The sequence below is a fragment of the Neoarius graeffei genome, chromosome 18 (genome assembly GCF_027579695.1).
Source record: "Neoarius graeffei isolate fNeoGra1 chromosome 18, fNeoGra1.pri, whole genome shotgun sequence".
In the NCBI taxonomy this organism is placed as follows: Eukaryota; Metazoa; Chordata; class Actinopteri; order Siluriformes; family Ariidae; genus Neoarius; species Neoarius graeffei.
The window spans coordinates 29,162,624-29,183,728 of record NC_083586.1 but is presented as its reverse complement, the minus strand read 5'-3'; the positions used below and the strand labels follow the sequence as shown (position 1 = coordinate 29,183,728).

Sequence of the window (21,105 nt, the reverse complement as noted above, 5' to 3'; positions counted from 1 at the left end):
CGCTGGGGTTCACTTCCTGTGTGACGTTTGCTGACTGAATGGAGAGAGCGGGAAGGTGGACTACTATCACGTCTCCACGTGATAATAAGTGAGTAAGTGCATTACTGAGTGTCTGAGCAAAGAAGAGCCTGAACGTTGCAACCTCCCTATTGGCTGTTTGTAAAAATGTATCAATTGTTGCTCTTCCCACGGGAATCATCGCGGGCTCGAGAGACGAGACCTGACGAGTTAGTTCGTTGGTAGCAGAACAAAATGTCTGGACACAAATCAGGTTTTCAGAAAAGGAAAGAAAATAAACGGAGGGTCGAAAATACAAAAAAGGAGGCAGAAAATGCAAAACGAGTTTTAAGGTAGGACAAATGGTTACTTTTTAAGGCAGCCCGCCGTGGCTGCAGGCTTTCAGTTGTCATTGAATGGTTACTTTTCTGAGGCAGCCCGCCTGCAGGCTTATTTATTATAGCCCATTTAGTTAAAATAGTTGATATAAAATGTTTATAGTTATAGTTATGTGATGGTTGTCCTGATTTAAACTGTTTTTTTTTTTTGGGGGGGGGGGGGGGGGGGGGGGTTGCGCGATGTTGCACCCGGGTCCAGATTAGGGCAGAACCGGCCCTGGCTACATTTCAGGTGTAGTTTGTTTTATGTATGTATGTATGTATGTATGTATGTACTTGTATAGATGTGTACTTGGTCTTCCAATATGGCGCCTAACAAAATCTCGCGGCGCGGTGACGTCATGCGGTAGCCCTCTATAGGGCCTGACTAGCCTTTGGTAACACACTAAACGAATTATCTTTCATTTTTGGCACTTTTTCTGTTTGTGTAGATGGGAAGACATACTGAGAATCCAAATCGCCAACATTTGAAATAATTGCTTTGAATTATTTCTTGTCTTATTTAATGAAGGTTGTAATAGAATTAGCCTACATTTGGCTTAAGCTGGATGAGACAGAGACATAATTTTATAGCCATTTGTTAAACAGCTGACAGGGAACGTAATTAACCGTTCCGGGAATGAAATTTTTTTGTTCTAACCGGTTCGGGAACGTCTATTTAATGGTGGAACCCAAAACCGGAAACGTTAAAATTCCGTTTCTGTTCGGAACGAACCAATAGGAAAAAAATTCCGGTTCAAAGCCCTGATAGGAACTATAATAACACTCATGAAACATTATGTCAACAATTACTTTTTTTTTTATACATCTATAAGAAATTTAGTAATTAACAATACAACTATTCTTACATAACAGAGTTAAAATTTTGACTCCGATTCCAAGTGACTTTGTAACAAAATGACTCAAAACTAGACACGGGCATATCAATTGGCATTCGGAATAAAATCTGCTGGACTAGAACTTAGAAGAAAATAAAAACTCTTAATATAAATCTACATCCTACAAAGCATATGACGGTCATTCTTATTATGAATGAAGAAAAAAAAAAAGCACAACCATTGATCATGTGTTTCATAATACTGTACTGCAAAGTTTCATGTAAACTGAACTCAATCAACCAACTGGATCAGTTAGAGACGGTCAACCCTAAAACAGTAGTTCAACTGCATTGTGCAATAAAAACAACCGAGTGTATTATTGTTTTATTTAGTGTGCCACTCAGGAAAAGGGAGGGGTCTGTAAATTTTGGCGGGGCTAGGACGTTCTTTGGCAGAGTTATGAATTTTTAAAAGGCTGGCTCAAGCCAGGGCTCATATTAAAGTTTTCGGCAAGCAGCGCTTGCACAGGGGCTTTGGGGGCAAATAACGGGCAGAGGCTGGGTCATAGCGGGCCGTGCCTGTGCTAGTTCGAAAGGGCTCGGGGAGGGGACGTGCTTGTAAAGTTTGGCAGGGCTAGGACCATCGATAGCAAAGTTATGAATTTTTAAAGTTGGTCCCGTGGAGGCCCCCGCTTCACAGGCTGTGTAACGACATTATGTATTCACCCAGTGTAACATTTGGAAGAAAATTAGATTAGATCCATACGTTTACAACTTTTCAGGGGCCATTCAGTTTGATGCTTTTGAAATACAGATGGACAAATATGTGAAAATTCCTGGTAAATGTCCACCGGTCTGGCCTCATTTCCCCACACTGCTGATCCCACCAAAAAATAATTATAAATCTTTTAAAATGTGTACCATGAACTCACTGGTGCAGTTTTTATCCACGATGATGCACAGCACATCTACTCCAAATGGGTTTTAATTGTACAAGTTATAATCACACACAGTGATTTATAGTGGAGATTATTCTTCTACAGTGGTGCTTGAAAATTTGTGAACCCTTTAGAAATTTTCTATATTTCTGCATAAATGACCTAAAACATCAGATTTTCACACAAGTCCTAAAAGTAGATAAAGAGAACCCAGTTAAACAAATGAGACAAAAAATATTATACTTGGTCATTTATTTATTGAGGAAAATGATCCAATATTACATATCTGTGAGTGGCAAAAGTATGTGAACCTTTGCTTTCAGTATCTGGTGTGAGCCCCTTGTGCAGCAATAACTGCAACTAAACATTTCCGGTAACTGTTGATCAGTCCTGCACACCGGCTTGGAGGAATTTTAGCCCATTCCTCCGTACAGAACAGCTTCAACTCTAGGATGTTGGTGGGTTTCTGCACATGAACTGCTCGCTTCAGGTCCTTCCACATCATTTCGATTGGATTAAGGTCAGGACTTTGACTTGGCCATTCCAAAACATTAACTTTATTCTTCTTTAACCATTCTTTGGTAGAATGACTTGTGTGCTTAGGGTCGTTGTCTTGCTGCATGACCCACCTTCACTTGAGATTCAGGCTACATCCACACGACAACGGCAACGAGATTTTTTTTTTTTTTAAATATCGCGTCCACATGGGCAACGGATCAGTAAAATATCAGGTACATATGGCAACAAAACGCTTGCTGAAAACGATGCAATACACATGCCACACCTCTACGTGCGCTGTAAGACGGTCCCATTGGAGACACCAGAATAATAGTAGTAGACGCATGCGCATAAACCCCTTCTTCTGTAGCATCAGCCACATAAAGTTTTGATTATTAATCAGTAGCGTAAAACGAAAGACGCGGAAAAAGAGGAATGAATGGGGGTAGATGGAAGCTGGTACGCCAACATTCTGATATCCTCCAGAATTCTTTAATGGTCCGGAATAAATTGAATGCTACACGTTGATGGATTACTTTGTTCTTCTACGCCCTTTTTGAGGAATGTATTGTCGGACTTAAACCAGCATCTGAAGAGGTGAGATCGCTCCTTTTTTTTTTTTTTCCCCTATTTTTGCTGGCGGGATTGTTTTTGTTTTTGGAAAGCAGTGAAAATATTTTGTAAGCGCATTTCAGGAACCAATTTATAGGATTTGTTGACAACTCTCATCGAGTTCGTTACACTTCTACCCGGCATGAAGCACTGACAGTCATGTGGTTGTGACGTCATCGCAAACAAATCCGTTCTACTCATCCAGACGATTTCGCAACGGCGCCGTTGCCAGATTTTTCCATTCTGGAACCCGTTCTCAAAAGATTTCGTTTTGGGGCACCCAAAACGCCGGTGCCGTGTGGACGCCAGGCCGAAACGATAAACAATTTTATCAGATTCACCTGAATCCGTTGCCGTGTGGACAGGGCCTCAGTTCATGGACAGATGTCCTGACATTTTCCTTTAGAATTCGCTGGTATAATTCAGAATTCATTGTTCCAGCAATGATGGCAAGCCGTCCTGGCCCAGATGCAGCAAAACAGGCCCAAACCATGATACTACCACCACCATGTTTCACAGATGGGATAAGCAGGGTGCTTGCTCTTTTTCCAAATCAAAATTCCAGACTTTTTCAAAACTGATATTTTTATTCCCAAGACCTTGACTTTATGTACTTTTACACTTGCGTGCCTACTGCCTACTTTATTGGTTGAGATAGTACCAGTTGTGTTTAGTACATTTTAATAAAATCGAATTTAAAAAATGTTTAAATTATGTTTTACTAACAAAAATGATTTCAGGATAAAAACAACAAGTGAAAGAATTTCATACAAACAAGTTTCACTAAGAGGTCATCTGTAAGTATAAAAACAGAAATGTATGTAGAATTCAGTCAATTCATTCACACCTTATTTTCTATCCTTGACATAACTGAACCTATCTTTATGTTCTCATATGTTATGTTCCATTTAACTTTAACAAGCTGTATCGCAAGAACATTCACAAAAGTGCATATATACCACCAAGCATTTGGTTAGAAAAAAATAAATTGCAAATGGCAAAGACTTGTCTAAATTCTAATTTCATTTAACTTCAAATCCAGCTTCTTCTGGATATCACCAAGTTCCCATTCCTTTTCTTTGGCAGCCTTCCTCATTGCATTTGACTGGGCTATCAATTGTATTTGACCGAGCTTTTCTGCTTTGGTAGCCAGGTCATCAGCGGAGGACAAGAGGCCACTGATGTTCAACTCGATCCGTTTTTTTTGTTTTCTTTAGTTCATCAACATCTTCCAAGAGGGCCTCTCTCTTTTCTCCACGCTGCAAGTCTTTTTTCTTTTGTTTGTCTTCCAAGAAACACCTGTACTTCTGTCTAGCACACGATGCCAAAAGGAGAAGTGCTTTTGTAACTGCGACATTCGTCAAACCTCCAACATAAGAGATGTGATCACTGATGATCCTCTGTGTGACAAGTGTTCTCTCCTTCATATTTTCTACCTCTATTTCTCTGTTCACAGAAAAGCCACGCTCAACTGAGGCTTGTCCATGAGACAGCAAGAGGAATTTCTCTCCATAGTTACGTGCCCCGCAGGCCCGGTGAAGCCGGGCCCAGGTGCAAGTCTCTCGCATCCCCCCCCCCCCAACACCCGCCACCAGTAAACCCCCTTTCACGTCAGCTCAACAAAACAACCACCAAACCAATACAGGCTTTCGTCTAAACGGGGGAACAGGGGCGCTGCGCCCTCTTACTCTCGGCGTGCGCCCCCTTACCGACTCCGTGAAAACATCCCAGCAACACTACGTGACGATGTGTCTGATCATCAAATACGTTATAATTGCTCCAAAAATATTCCAATCATAGTAGATACACCGCCAGACGGTGCAAAAACAATCCGAATTGGCGTTTTCCAGACTGAGGCGCCATGTTTCGTTGTTTACTTGTCGCGGCTGCTCTCGCGAGATTTGACATGGGTTCCATACAAGGTCAGCTGACTTGTAGAGCGAGATTTCTCGAGACTGAATGACCTTTCACCTACCGGCGCAGGAGCTTTTGACAGAAGTAGTTCGCGAGTTGTTTTTGTTGACACTTGGGCATTTAAAGATGTCATCCCGCGGCACGAAGCGGAAGAAAGCCAAAGACTGTCCGGGGCAGAAGAATATTACTTCTTTTTCAATGTTGACAGACAATTTGTTACAATTTCCCTCTCAGATACTCAGAATGTCCCATTGGAGCATTTTTCAAAGGCTTTGCACGGCGGGGGGGGGGGGGGGGGGGGACCGGCACCATCCCCCCCCCCGCTTCGCTCCCTTGCCATGGTGAGCGCCCTCATACTAAATTTTTCTAGAAAAAACCCTGCAATACGTCTTTACTTCCCCTTTCAAACATCTGACATAGCCTGCTTATCACCAGCTTATAAACAAACAGCGAAATAATTTGTAGACTGTATAGCCATGGTGAGCATGGACAGCCTATGCGCACTACTAAATGTTTCATCAACATGCACCAACACAAACAAATAGCAGCTATCAAACGCGCAACACGAAACGTGGGCACAATCGCTATCCACATACTGTACGTATATCAAGCAGCAACAGATGCTGCAGTAAGGCTATCTTGACTCGACTCCACAATAACATTAGCCTACTTGATTACATAGAGGAAAGCGGTCTGTAACTCACCCTTAAGGCCAATTTATGCTGACAACCCAGTCCTCGCAGACGGTGTCGCAGATAGCGTCTGCGTAGCCCCCCCACCTTTGCAAACGCTCTGTGCGCACCTCCCAAAAATTGTGACCACCGCAGAAGCCTCGCAGACAAGAGGGCTCCGATTGGTCCACTCTACATCCGCTGTACACGCACTTCCACTTCACTACTTTCCCGGTTTGTTTTGTTTTCACGACCGGCATTTTTAAAAACACGAGCAAAGATGGAGCAGCACGAAGAGCGGTTGATTGAGGAAGTACATATGTCTATACGACTCCAGTTCTAGTCATTATAAAAATAAAAGTTCTAGTCATTATAAGTAACCGGAGGATAAACACTCCACTAACCACACCCACCAACTACTCCTAGCGACTTCGCGCCCCCTTGCGTTGTGCCGGTGAATAACATCGCGCACGCCGCTCAACAATAAATTACAACTGTCTGCGAAAAGCTATCTGCGAAAGCCTTGTCGCAAGAGCATGCAGAGGCCTTTAGAAGTTCACTTGTCCTTCCATTCAGCGAAGTCACTTATTTCAGGCTACATGTCCACATTGCGAACACCTCAAGATAGGGAAATATCTTCCCTAGATTTAACTTGCAGCAGCTTTTCCAGCTGCCTTTTCCCTTCTCTTCTGCGCGCAACTTCGTTTGCTTAACATTAGATTTCCAATTTTATTTCAACCTTATGTTATGTATGGCAGTGTCCTAGGCTATCTCAGACCTTAGCCTACTTGATTGTAACTTATGAGAACAAATGTTGCAGATGGACTTATGTTTAACTAATTGTTGCTTTCAGAAAGTGTTAAAAAGATAACACAAAAACTTATTAGGCATACGCTATGTTCACACTTATACCGGTACGAAAGTGGTATAACTGTATCGATACAAAGTATACCGGTACAGTTTAGTGCATCTGTGCATCATGCAGCCTAAACAAAATCAATAAGACCCAATATAACGGTGGGATCCTACTAGAGCAGAGAAAAGCATTCAGATGCCTCCCTCCCGTTGACTTAACTTTGGAAGGGCTGATTTTCAAACGTGCTGCGGTGTTTCCAGCAATGCCGTGAAAGTCAGCTGTTTCAGTGTTAAGTCAATGGGAGAGCGAGGCGCCCGAATGCTTTCCCCGCTCTAGTAGGATTGCACTGCATAGGTCACAGTTATGTCGGGTGCACGTTGGCTCATGAGCCGCATAGGTCACAGTTATGTCGGGTGTACGTTGACTCATGTTCGGCCACCATTCTAATGCCAACATCTTCCCGATATCTTGCCAATTAGCTACCGATCTCCATAATACATCTCACCAATGCACCATGTCGGGCGGCGCCTGTTGCCCCAACGTCAGCAAGACCTAATTTGCTGTCTGGGTACGTGACCGGTTAGCGAAATCATAGTTTTTACACCCTTCCTGTTTCTTATTTCACAATATTGTGCGTCTTTGAGCATCTGTGTCTTTGAGATTTTTTTTCCATACTTTATTAAGACTTTCTCACAAAATCCAAGACTTTTCAAGGTCTGGAAAACAGCATTTCAAAATTCCATACTTTTTAAGACTTTCAAGACTTGCGCAAGCACCCTGGATAAGGTTCTTATGCTGGAATGCAGTGTTTTCCTTTCTCCAAACAGAACATGTCTCACTTAAACCCAAAAGTTCTATTTTGGTTTCATTCATCCACAAAATATTCTTCCAATAGCCTTCTGGCTTGTCCATGTGATCTTTAGCAAACTGCAGATGAGCAGCAATGTTGTTTTTGGAGAGCAGTGGCTTTCTCCTTGCAACCCTGCCATGCACACCATTGTTGTTCAGTGTTCTCCTGATGGTGGACTCATGAACATTAACCAATGTGAGAGAGGCCTTCAGTTGCTTAGAAGTTACCCTGGGGTTCTTTGTGACCTTGCCGACTATTACATGCCTTGCTCTTGGAGTGATCTTTGTTGGTCGACCACTCCTGGGGAGGGTAACAATGGTCTTGAATTTCCTCCATTTGTACACAATCTGTCTGACTGTGGATTGGTGGAGTCCAAACTCTTTAGAGATGGTTTTGTAACCTTTTCCAGCCTGATGAGCATCAACAACGCTTTTTCTGAGGTCCTCAGAAATCTCCTTTGTTCGTGCCATGATACACTTCCACAAACATGTGTTGTGAAGATCAGACTTTGATAGATCCCTGTTCATTAAATAAAACAGGGTGCCCACTCACACCTGATTGTCATCCCATTGATTGAAAACACCTGACTCTAATTTCACCTTCAAATTAACTGCTAATCCTAGAGGTTCACATACTTTTGCCACTCGCATATGTAATATTGGATCATTTTCCTCAATAAATAAATGACCAAGTATAATATTTTTGTCTCATTTGTTTAACTGGGTTCTCTATCTACTTTTAAGACTTGTGTGAAAATCTGATGTTTTAGATCGTCTTTATGCAGAAATATAGAAAATTCGAAAGGATTCACAAACTTTCAAGCACCACTGTATTTAATGGATTATTAAATTACCCAGAAATTTCAGTTGGATTAACATCAGTCACTATACAAGAACATGTAAGGAAAAGATACATAAAGCAAAAGGAACTGGATCAAGTTATGGCACCAAGAACGCAAGATTTCAGGAAAGACCTGGGTTTAAAAACGAGCAAAGGATAAAATGTGGGAAAGCGGCGTGAAAACACCCAAAGGGAGAGAAACTTAGGAATGAAATTGAGGACAAGATTAGAGGCAAAGTAACATGAAGATCAGGGGCTGCTGCACTAATTAAAAGGTGCTTAAATCACAGACTTGCTGATGCTTGTGACTACACTCGAGCGGAGGCAGTGGGGAAGGAAATGTGTGCTGATGGGCAAAGAGAGCGAGTAAAAGAAAGAGAAATAGACTGTGACTGAATCAGGGACTCGCAGATGGTCAAATGACGCACAGGGTACAAATAAACACTGTACACGCAGAAGGGCAAAAAGATGCGTGGAGGACATGCACACACAAGACAATGGAATATTAATACTATCGCACTGTTGAATTCTCTGATCTGACTGGTGAGGTGGTGTTGATTACTTTTCTAGAACAGCACAGATCTGTTCATTGTGCCTACTGTCATACAAATCAGAGGTTTATATTAACGAGCATGCCATTTCTAGAACACCTCACACACAAAGGCATATTACAACTGTTCCATATAATTAAAGGGATAGTTCGGGATTTTTGACATGAACCTGTATGGCATCCCCATCAATAGTGTCGTGCAAACACCCTGACAGCATCCTGAGAGTCCAGTTCTTGTCCAGTTTTGGTCCAGACGAAAGTAGTCCGGCAAGTTTGTTGGGGTCACGAAAGTAAAACGTTTTTCGTCTCAAAACAGTACGTGTTCAAAAGAGTGATATATTTGCATCACAAAACCGTTGCCAAATAAAAAGTCAGACCTCGAAATCGCTTGGCACCATTTTCTCTCCCTCGGTATCACTGCGCGCTGTCATGTTGACATCTGCGCAGGAATCAACACCTTTCCCATTGTTTGGCAGTGATTAGGAGTTCAGATCAGCGGCGCTAACAAGCTAATTTGAGAGCAAGAACAGCGACAAATTTATCACCTTCTATAACCTATACAATAATATATTTGTGAAAATGGTGCGCACTTGCGACTATCCAGGCTGTAGCAACAAAGATGTGGCTGAATCTCCGCACACATTTCACCGTCGTAGTCAGACATGTTGTCGCTAACTTTGCTAGCAGTAAACAATGTAGTGATGTGTCGGTCGCGAACGATCCGGTTCAAAGAGCCGGCTCTTTGAAGTGAACGACGGGAGGCGGCTCTGCGGTGGGAGCCGAATTAATTTTTTGTCCTTAGGTGCCTCAGAGAGAGAGAGAGAGAGAGAGAGAGAGAGAGAGAGAGTTCAGCTCAGCTGAAGGATGATTGCCTATTTGACAACCATGATCATTGTTTTGTTGCCGTGAATTCCTAAAGCTCATGATATAAATTGTCGCTCATAAATTGACAGGTTCGGTCGGCAACCGCCTTGGCATGGCCAGATTAATCTGCGGTATACGAGACAGCAGTCATTATAACAGGAGCATATTTGCTGTTCCAGCGGCTTCTCATTACTGGTGGAGCAGAGTGCGGCACCTTTTTCTCTTTTTCCATGCGCTCAAGGTGCCACATATTTTGTTGCACATTGTTCTGTGTTTGTTAAAATAATTTCCAACTTTGCTTCATAGTTTCTTAGGCCTGATTTATACTTCATAATTTATTTTGTGGCATTTTGTTCAAGGTCGAGTGTGAAATAAAGCCATAAAGGATAAACAGTTGATGTCTTCTGTGTATTTTATATTGGTAATATAACACAGTTTTGCATTATGTTTGTGAGAAAATAATTTAATTGGTAAGTAAGTTTTATTTCTATAGCTAGAACATTGTTACACTGCTATACTTTACAAAGCTTTACAGTGGCTACAAAAACTAAAAAATAAAATGGAAAACATCCTATTGATAAAATATAAATAATATAATGTAATTAATTAACTAGTTAATTGCAGCAATTAAATCTCATCTCATCTCATCTCATTATCTCTAGCCGCTTTATCCTTCTACAGGGTCGCAGGCAAGCTGGAGCCTATCCCAGCTGACTACGGGCGAAAGGCGGGGTACACCCTGGACAAGTCGCCAGGTCATCACAGGGCTGACACATAGACACAGACAACCATTCACACTCACATTCACACCTACGGTCAATTTAGAGTCACCAGTTAACCTAACCTGCATGTCTTTGGACTGTGGGGGAAACCGGAGCACCCGGAGGAAACCCACGCAGACACGGGGAGAACATGCAAACTCCACACAGAAAGGCCCTCGCCGGACCCGGGGTTCGAACCCAGGACCTTCTTGCTGTGAGGCGACAGCGCTAACCACTACACCACCGTGCCGCCTGCAGCAATTAAATCAAAAATAAAATCTCAGGAGCCGTTTGGGAGCCGAAAGAGCCGGCTCCTTAGAGTAAGAAAAGCCAAAAGAGCCGGCTCCCGGAAAAGAGCTGAAATTCCCATCACTAAAACAATGAATGATACAGCCGTGGCTGTCACCTGGCGGCAGCGCGCAGTGATACCGAGGGAGAGAAAATAGTGCCAAGCGATTTCGAGGTCTGACTTTTTATTTGGCAACGGTTTTGTGATGCAAATATATCACTCTTCTGAACACATACTGTTTTGAGACGAAAAACATTTTACTTTCGTGACCCCAACAAACTTGCTGGACTACTTTCGTCTGGACCAAAACTGGACAAGAACTGGACTCACAGGATGCTGTCAGGGGTAAGTCAGTGTGTTTGCACGACACTATTGATGGGGATGCCATACAGATTCATGTCAAAAATCCCGAACTATCCTTTTAAGGCTAGCTAAATAAATAAAATGCAATACTGGATAAAATCACTGATGCGATGAAGCTGTCTATAAGAAAATGTTTGTTACATTTATGGAAGGAATTTCCTATCAGCTCTTTGTGACCATCAGTAAGTATTCCATGACTGAGGCCTTTGAGATTTCCTGTTTCTCAGTAACAGGACAGATTCTTTAACAGATTCTCAGTAACGCATTCTTTAACTTAATGAGAGAGAAAAAGGAGAGGCTGGTGATCGAAAGTCCGTTTATAGTTACTTTAACACAAGTGATAACTTCAAAACTATTTTGGCTCGTGGACGTGCCACAAGATTAAATCTAACTATAAACTAAATGTATTAATACATAACTATTAGCAAGTCACTGTCTAATAAAGGGGGAAAAAAAAAAGAGGACTAAAAGACTTTGGAGCATGCTGTTAATGGAAAAATAATCCACTTTGGGGTAGTAACAGAATTTTACTTCCTGTGTGGCCCACACCACACCAGACCACCCTGTCTCAGATTATTTTCCTAGAACAGCATGCACCATCATGATTTGTTCCTATTTGGTATACGATGGTTCTGTTGTTAAAGGAAAATTATCAAATCGGAAAGTATCTGCCAGTACAGTGTTGAAAAGTACGTGTGCAACAATCAACGACGACAACCCCCCCACACACACTCACCAACTTCTTCCTGGATATCCTCCAACACGCCTGGAACTTTGTACAGAAGCGCCAGGGACTGGTTCATCCTCTCCTCAATCACACGCAAGTGGGTCAACACCTGAGAACAAAAAGCCAGGGGTCCTGACGTCTGGAACTTTGATCCCTTTATCCCCTAAAGCAGATTTGAGCCTCACAAAAGACACATTCTTTTGCAAGAACAAATCCATTTCATATGAACCTTGTTGGATATTTCCCCCTCAGGATTGGATTTCACCTTCAAAAATCAAGTCAAACTCGGTCTGTTGTTAACAATTAGTTAAACCGCTCACGTGCTTCATAGTCACCCATGAGCTGACTGAAGAATGAAGACAAAAGGTCTTTGAAGAAGGAAGAAGGAAAAAAAAAAAACCCCATACAAGAACATCATCTCTAGAACAATAAAATCGGACTAACAAGGCTACACAAACCTAGCTGTTCCCAAACTGTGATCCACCAATACCCCTTTTCCACCAAATCAGTTCCAGGGCTGGTTCGGGGCCAATGCTGGTGCTGGTTCACAACTCGTTCAACTTGCGAGCCAGCTGAGAACCAGTTTGCTTTTCCATAGCTCGCGGTGCTAAGGAAAGCCACGTCATTACGTCGCTGTATACGTCAGTTACGTCGTTGTATACGTCAGTTACGTCGCTACGTTTGCATAAACCTTGGCGCGAATATCGACGCAAAAACAAGACGGAAGAAGCAGCAACAATAATAATAATAATGGATGACTTCGCGTTTGCGCAGCTGCTGCTTCTCGTCGCTTAAAAATGGCGATCTTTAGCGGTCTTGTTATTGTTGTTGGTCTTAACAACTCCGCCCCCCCGCTGACGTAAGCGGTTCTTTCCTCTGGCCCAGCAGAGAGTTGGTGCTAGCCTGGAACCGGTTTTTCTGGCCCCAGAGCCAGTTCTTTGTCAGTGGAAACAGAAAACCCGGTTCCAAACTAAGCACTGGCCCCGAACCAGCCCTGGAACTGCTTTGGTGGAAAAGGGGCACAAGTGACATTTGAGATGTTCACGTCACTGGAGCAACCAGAGCAAAGCAGTCAAACTGAAGCAGCATCACAGACTATTTTCCCCCCAAGCCACATTCTGATAGCTGTCTGGATAGTTGTCTGCATTTTCCTCAGCTTGGCGTTTCACTTTTGTCAGTCCCAGTGGTATAATGTTAAACAAGCAGATCGCCATTTTATATTCGTAGAACACACCTGTCAATATGCTTTATATCAAAAGTAAGATGAGTTTTCCAAGCTGAACTACTAATATATTACAGGCAACTTTATTAAAAGAATCTCATTTGATATTTCAGGATTACAGGACACAATAAGGACAGCGTAAAAGTTTGCTTTTTTTGGTCATAATTTTATCCTGTCCACTTTATCCTCCATTATCCTGTTAATATACCTTCAAGAGTTTTGGTAATAGTGTGTTAGAATTGCAGTAAACCATATAAAAGAGGTACACAGTACCAGTCAAAAGTTTGAACACCTTCTAATTCAATGGTTTTTCTTTATTTTTTATTCAGTTAAACACTTCATGTCTTCAAGTAACAAGAGTGCTCCGAGAGCACAATATCCCCCACTGGCAACTCGGCTATAACTCTGGTAGAATGCGACTGAATTGAATGAAATTGCAATATGCGTATTACCGACACAGAACAAAGAATCCTGTCAAGTTTTGTGAAATTCCTCCAAAAACTGCAAGAGGAGCTGTGAGAGAGACATCGCCATGACATTAATCCCCCTTTGGACCCTTTTGGGCAGTGGGGGGTTAAAATTGTGAGGGAAGTTGATTTCAGAAAGCAAGCACACCTTGATGAAATTGCCAAAGTATGTTAATAATCAAGGGCATAACTCTGGTAAAACCTGCCCAAATTAAATTAAATTTCAATCTGCGTATAACGGTCATATACCGTATTTTCTGGACTATAAGCCGCTACTTTTTTCCTAGGTTTTGAACCATGCGGCTTATACAAAGGTGCGGCTATTCTGTGGATTTTTCTTCCACCGCTAGGGGCGCTCTAACCGGAAGTAGAATCAAAAATAAGATAGACGAAAAATCAATGCAAAGAAGAATTAGCAGATCTTTAGCAGATAGAACACGCACGACAAATTACTAACTGGTAATTATTTTCAAATCCAGCGAAGATGATTAAAGTGACTTGTGGTTTCAAACACAGGAGAAATGAAGGTAAATAAATACCGGTTATTTTCTCTTGGTTCTGTTCCGTTTTAATCAGCAAAGTTGCTGCCGTGTTAAAAGGCACTGTTCGGAAAGAATCTGTTCAGGTACATACATGTACATTTACAGTACAAAATCATTCTGTACATGCAGTAAATATGTAATTTTTCAACATAGATATCTGCGGCTTATAGCCCGGTGCGGCTTGTATATCTTTTTTTTTTTTTTTTAAATAGAGCGGATGCGGCTTATATACAGGTGCGCTCTATAGTCCAGAAAATACGGTAATAAAGCCTTTTGCCAAGTTTGGTGAAATTCCTCCACAAATTAAGAGAGGAGGTGATTTCAGAAGGAAAGCACACACACACTCATGAAATTGTCAAAGTATAATTTTGTTAGGGGCGGCACGGTGGCGTAGTGGTTAGCGCTGTCGCCTCACAGCAAGAAGGTCCTGGGTTCGAGCCCCATGGCCGGCGAGGGCCTTTCTGTGCGGAGTTTGCATGTTCTCCCCGTGTCCGCGTGGGTTTCCTCCGGGTGCTCCGGTTTCCCCCACAGTCCAAAGACATGCAGGTTAGGTTAACTGGTGACTCTAAATTGAGCGTAGGTGTGAATGTGAGTGTGAATGGTTGTCTGTGTCTATGTGTCAGCCCTGTGATGACCTGGCGACTTGTCCAGGGTGTACCCCGCCTTTCGCCCGTAGTCAGCTGGGATAGGCTCCAGCTTGCCTGCGACCCTGTAGAAGGATAAAGCGGCTAGAGATAATGAGATGAGATAATTTTGTTAATCAAGGGTTGTAACTCGTAAAACGTGACCGAACTGAACAAAATTACAATGTGTACTACCGACATATAACAAAGAACCCTCCTAAGTTTCATGAAATTCCTCCAAAAATTGAGAGTTGATTTCAGAAGGTGAGCACCCTTCCTGAGACGGACGGATGGACATCGCAATGACCCAATCCCCTTTCGGGCCTTTCAGTCAGTGGGGGATAATGATGGATGTTGTTTCTCTTTACTTACTCGAGCGGTTCTTGACATAATATGGATTACTACAGTTGTGGAACAGGGCTATTTACTGTATTATTTATTGTTACCTCCACCAAGGAGGTTATGTTTTCATCGGCGTTGGTTTGTCTGTGTCTGTGTTCAAAATAACTCAAAAGTTATGAACGGATTTTGATGAAATTTTCAGACAAGGTGTGTATTATGACAAGGAACAAATTATTAAATTTTGGTGATGATCCGGATCACCGTTTGGATTTTTTTGAAGGATTCTTCATCATTGGGAGATGTATGACCCTTTTGGCCTTCCAGTTTTCCCCCCGCTTGACAGAGGTCTGCACTCTCCGAGTGCTTTTCTAGTTTGCTATTTACTGTTTAATGGTCTCAAACGTATTAAGGTGGCAAGAAACCCGTCCACTAATTAACTTTTGACGAGGCACATCTGTTAATTGAAAAGCGTTCCAGGTGACTACCTCATGAAGCTGGTTAAGATAACGCCAATAGTGTGCAAAGCATCAAGGTAAACGCTGGCTACTTTGAAGAATCTAAAATATGAAACATTTTGTTGACACTTTTTGTTTACCACGTGTTATTTCATAGTTTTGATGTCTTCAGTATTGTTCTACAATGTAGAAAAGAGTCAAAATACAGAAAAACCTACGAACGAGTAGGGGTGTACAAACTTTGACTGGTACGGCATACACACAAAGGGTATAATAATGGGTGCATTTTTATCCATCACCCAGAATAAATTTTAGGAAGCAAATTCTTGCATCGTATCGTACTGAGAAGGAAGTGTGGTTGTATATACCTGAGGTCGAATCTGAGCGGCCTTCTTGGGGTCCACAACACGCACATGCTCAAAGTGTTTGAGGGTGTGCTGCCGGTCTTTCTGCTCAGCGCGCACGTACTTCTTCAACAGACTGAACACGTGACGTGGCTAAAGAGAGAGAGAACAAGAAGAAATCAGTCTTCTTGGTAGAAAACGTCAACCAAACGGCCTGCCTTGACTCGTCAACCTGTCACTGCCTTAGGGATTAATCCTGAGAGCTGAAAGGGATAAGAGGAGCCATATGGCAAGTGTTATTGCCATTAATATGGATTAATACGTTCATGTAAACTTGCTGCGTCTTGACGTATTTGATCTGTGTTGGATACAGAAACACTTAGGATCGGTTAGCCTGCCATTTTAAAACCTTTAAATAATCCATATAGAACAGGGGTTTTCAAAGTGTGGGAGAGTGAGCCCCCCCTCGGAGAGCAAATAAACAACAGCGCCCCCCCCCCTTACAATTTTTGTTGTTGCTATACTTAATGTTCCATTCATATTTTTAAAAAAATGGTTGTTGTACACATTTTTTTCTTTTTCACATTTTAAACATCTGTGCTTTTTAAAACATCTTGTTTTACACATTTTAAACATCCCACAGCATCGTTAGCTAGCACCTCTTGGCAGACAACACACTGTGGCAGTGGAGCATCTTCAGATCCAGTCCATGAAAATCCAAACTTTAAATAATCGTGGTCATACTTCCTTCTTTTTCCAGTCCCCCAGGATTCCACGGGCCTTTTTTGTGATTGTTGCGGGCTAAAATGTCTGATGTTGCAGGGGGTTTTCCAAAAAAATTGCGATGAAAGTTGCGGTGTTTTTTAGGTTTTTGTTGCGATTACATTGCGGGAGGAAGTGAAAGTTGCGAGAAATTGTTGCGATTTTCTCTTTTTATGATTAAAATTGAGTGATATGTTAAATATTAAGTTATTACTGAAAAACTATTGATTAAAAAAAGAGAAATGGTCCTATAAACAACTTTACCAATATAAAAGATTACCAGGACTACAAAAATGCAGAAAGATAGGCTTTACTTATCCAAATGCACCTGTTGGTCTCTCCTGAAGACTAAATTAAACAATAATTATAAACTAATAAAATAAATGGCTCAGGCTTCATAGAAGAAAAAAAACAATTTGAACAGAATCTCACAGTATGATGCTGAAGCTGCCTAAACAATGGAAAATAAAATACCATTTTGGCAAAAATGTTGGCATCCATTAACTTCTTGTATTAAGTAAAAAAAAATAAAGTGCACACAGTCCTTCACTGTAAACATAACACACTTTCAGTGTTGCCAGATACTGCTGACGTTTTCCAGTCCAAAATATGTTCAAAACCCGCCAAAATGCACTTGAAATCGTCCAATCTGGCAACACGACGTGCATGCTGCTTCTCTTGAACACACGGAAGTAAGGCGGAAGGTAGTTTGTCGACGTCACCTCAAGACGACGCCAACAATTGGTCAAATTTGTGGGAAAGTTGCGGTGATTGGATATAATTGCAACACCGCCCTGAAATCGCGGGGATTGGTTGAATTTGCGCTGAAGTTGCAAATCGCAACATCCTGGAGGCTCTGTTTTTTTGCTTGGCCCAGACTTTGTCTCCTCACTCACTGTAGCTTTAGGTACTAAAAACCGATCCATTTTGTCTCTCACGTTGCGCCCCCCCTGAAGAACTCTGGCGCCCCCCGGGGGGGGCGCGCCCCACACTTTGAAAAGCCCTGATATAGAACAATTCATCATTATATTCAGCTGCTTTTTGATGCCTAAGAAACTCTGAACGTCTTTTCACCTTTATCTCGAAAAACAGTGGGTATCTACAGTATAGATATACATGAATACACGATTTTAAGATGTCCTTGACATCGCAGATAGCTAGCCAGAGAGATAACTGGTAGCATTCAAGCTAACATTTGGCACAGGATATAAAATGAGTGGTATTTCAGTATCTGAAATCACAGCTGCTTTTTCCAGATTCTTCGTAATTCATTAGGAAATTAACAGCAGCCAAAGCTCTCCGTGTACAACAATGAAAACTGGTTTCAGAGCAAGGCGGGAGGAAGGAGGAGAGAGAGAACAAAGGAGTGTAAAGGAAGAGAGGTGACAAACGTACTAGAGCAGAAAAACAGTAAATGGATGGAAGGAGAAAAGAACAGTGTCGTATGGAGGGCACAGATGGTGAGAGGGTTAGTACTGGGAGCTAGAACTATGTGAAAGTGTTTAATTTAATTATGCGCAATTTAATGTGTGTGTGTGTGTGTGTGTGTGTGTGTGTGTGTGTATATAATCTGCTCGCTTGTACTTTATTTTGTTTGCATTTACTTAGCCCTTAGGCACACTAGTGACTAAGAGGTGCATGCTAACCGAAACGCGAGACGTATTCAAAAAACACACTGGGTGTGTTGGTGCATGTGTGTACCCGTGGCTGGTCTGCCTGCAGGGCACTCAGAAAATTCTCAAGCGCAAGGCGTCGGCGGTCGTTGAGAAGAGCCTCCACACGAGCCATATGAGTTTCCACTAGCTGTTGCCTCTCGCTGGCTGCCTCCTTCTCCAAAGCCTCCACCTTCTCCTGGAAGTGCTGCTTAGAAGGAAGTGACAGGAACATGGAGAACACAGGAGGACAGGACAAGAGCAGGAGGTAAGAAGGGGAGAGATTTTATATAAAAAAAAAAGCATCAAAATATACGAAGAGAGAAAAGATTAACAAAATTGAAAAATATTTCTCAATTGAAATCTGATCCCTATTTGAACAGACCTGAAGCAACATTTCTGTTACATGCGATTCAGGTTGCCTGAAGTGGAAATTTCCATGTGATGAAAGCACAGATGGATGAAACTCACCTGGATGACTGCCTTCTTGTCGGCACGTGGCAGACTCTTCGACTGGTGCTCAGCCTCCTCCCACTCTCTCATCACCTACACAACAACGTCAGTTTTAGTGTCTGTACGGGTTTTTCAGCGTTTTCCACCACAGCACGTACATACAAAAGAACTTAAGGCATTTGAGATGGTAGCTTACCCTAGCCTGGGCCCGCCCATCCTAAGCGTGACGCAACACGAGGGCCTGTTGCGAGCTTAGTCTGGCCAGGCAAGCTATCTACAGCTCTTCCAAGCTCCCGAAAAATCGGGAACCAATCAACTTTGAGCATCTCCAACGGCCCTGGGTAGAGGTGTGTTCAAGGCACTGACGTAGTAGAACTGTGACCGGAAGCCATAGACTGTTTACAGAATCTATGCCGGAAGCGCTTCATTCACGCTTCCGCATCTATTACGCATAGATGCTGTATTGAAAGCATTCAACGGGAAGTTCTCATTGAAAATGGAGCAAAGAGCAGCCCTGGAGGTATTTATTGAAAGGAAGGACGTTTTCGCCTTGCTCCCGACCGGCTTCGGTAAGAGTTTAATTTACCAGTTAGCCCCGTCGCGTCGCATACGTCAGAGGAAAGAGTGATGTGATTGGTTTAAGCTTCATCACAGCCTTTTCTGGCTTCGACCAGTAGCAAACTGAGGCATTTCAGGGAGGCGGGTCAACCACGGGCTCTGGGAAACGGTTGGACTTAATAGCTTGGCCAGACCAATAGCTCGGAGAGCTTTGAAGTCGCGTTAGCCAGGCTAAGCTTACCCTGCTCATCCACTTTTCTGCCCTCCTCTGCACACTCACTCACAACCAGGGGGAATTTAAAAGTCACCACTCTACCCACAAGTATGCTTTTAGGAGGTGGTAAGCCGCCATGGACATGTGAAACTCCGCAGACAGGCCCTGGAGCTGTGAGGCAGCAATTCTATGCCCTGCCACCCAATCTTTCTTCACACATTTATATTTGCACTTCATTTTCCCCCTCTTAATCTGCTGCTCAACAACAGCCAAGAGAAAATCCCTATGTGAAAATGTCTGATTCAGATAAACAGTGTAGAAGTAGAACTTGATACCAACAACCAGTGTTGGGCACGTTACTTTCAAAAAGTAATTAGTTATAGTTACTAGTTATTTTTCCCAAAAAGTAACTGAGTTAGTAACGGAGTTACTTTGTCATGAAAGTAACTAATTACCAGGGAAAGTAATTATTCCGTTACATTTTGTTCCCCCTCAAAAAAAAATCAAATTCAATTAGTGTAATCATAATAAAAGTGAATGTTAAATGTGTTTAATGACTGAAATGGACACTTAACAGAACCAATTAGTAACGTTATCTACACTATATTAATATTTTTGTGGGACAATGTGAGATAAGACATCTATCAAATGTAATATATTTTTGTAGTTATTAAAATTATGTTACTAATTACTGGCCACTGACGAGGACAAACGCTTTGTTCCTCGACATAATGTGCATTGCACGTAAACACTCTTGCCTTTTATTTCAAGTAATGAAAAGTCCTGGCTGTATTTCCAATGTGAAAGCGCAGTGCTGGGCTGACCGCTCGCCATCGCTGGGTCTTCCGATTGAAAGACCACGCAGTAGTGCAGTAGGCGTGGCCTACCTACGTATGTTGTCCAAATCTACTCTGATTGGCTTACTGTGCCGTTGTCTCGTGTCTCCCCGCCCCACACTAAAGCAGAGGAAAGAAAGGCTGAACGAGCAGTGTGCCAGATAAAAACAGCTTTAATAAAGTAACGCATAGTATTTTATTGTAAGTAACGGGAACGGCGTTATAACGATGTAAAAAGTAATTAGTTAGATTACTCGTTACTAAAAAAAGTAACGCCGTTAGTAACGCCGTTATTTCTAACGCCGTTATTCCCATCACTGCCAACAACACATGGACACCTTCAACATCAAGTCCTCATTGTTGTTCTTTTCTCTACCTCAAATACGCTTAAAATATACTTCAAGCAAGAAGGAAGCAACTGAGGAAAAACTATTCCATGCATTGACCTTGACCCTGCTCCGATTGATTATAAAATCTAATAAGTTTATCTGAATTTTCTACAGTGGTAATTCCATATAAATCCTACAAAACATTCAACTATAATGTTCGAGAATCTCAGACCAACAACGTGCTAGCATGCCTCCACTCTCTCCACTTCTGTCCTTCACTGTGTCACACTCCACTCGTCTGTCGGTCAGTAGCCGTGTTTCTATTAATCTGCTTAATGTGCAATTTGAAATCGTGAACTTT

General features: G+C 42.2%; 1 protein-coding gene across 3 annotated transcripts in view; it reads right to left on the bottom strand.

The window, feature by feature from the left end:
• appa (amyloid beta (A4) precursor protein a) overlaps positions 1–21,105 on the bottom strand; it is a 117,549-nt gene that overhangs the window by 21,062 nt on the left and 75,382 nt on the right. For all 3 annotated transcript variants that reach the window (XM_060898645.1, XM_060898643.1, XM_060898644.1), the window contains 4 exons: positions 18,826–18,900; positions 18,404–18,562; positions 15,965–16,093; positions 11,955–12,054 (listed from right to left, as the gene is read on the bottom strand). In XM_060898645.1, coding sequence (XP_060754628.1) covers positions 11,955–12,054; positions 15,965–16,093; positions 18,404–18,562; positions 18,826–18,900 — 463 coding nt within the window. The remainder of the gene's footprint in view (positions 1–11,954; positions 12,055–15,964; positions 16,094–18,403; positions 18,563–18,825; positions 18,901–21,105) is intronic.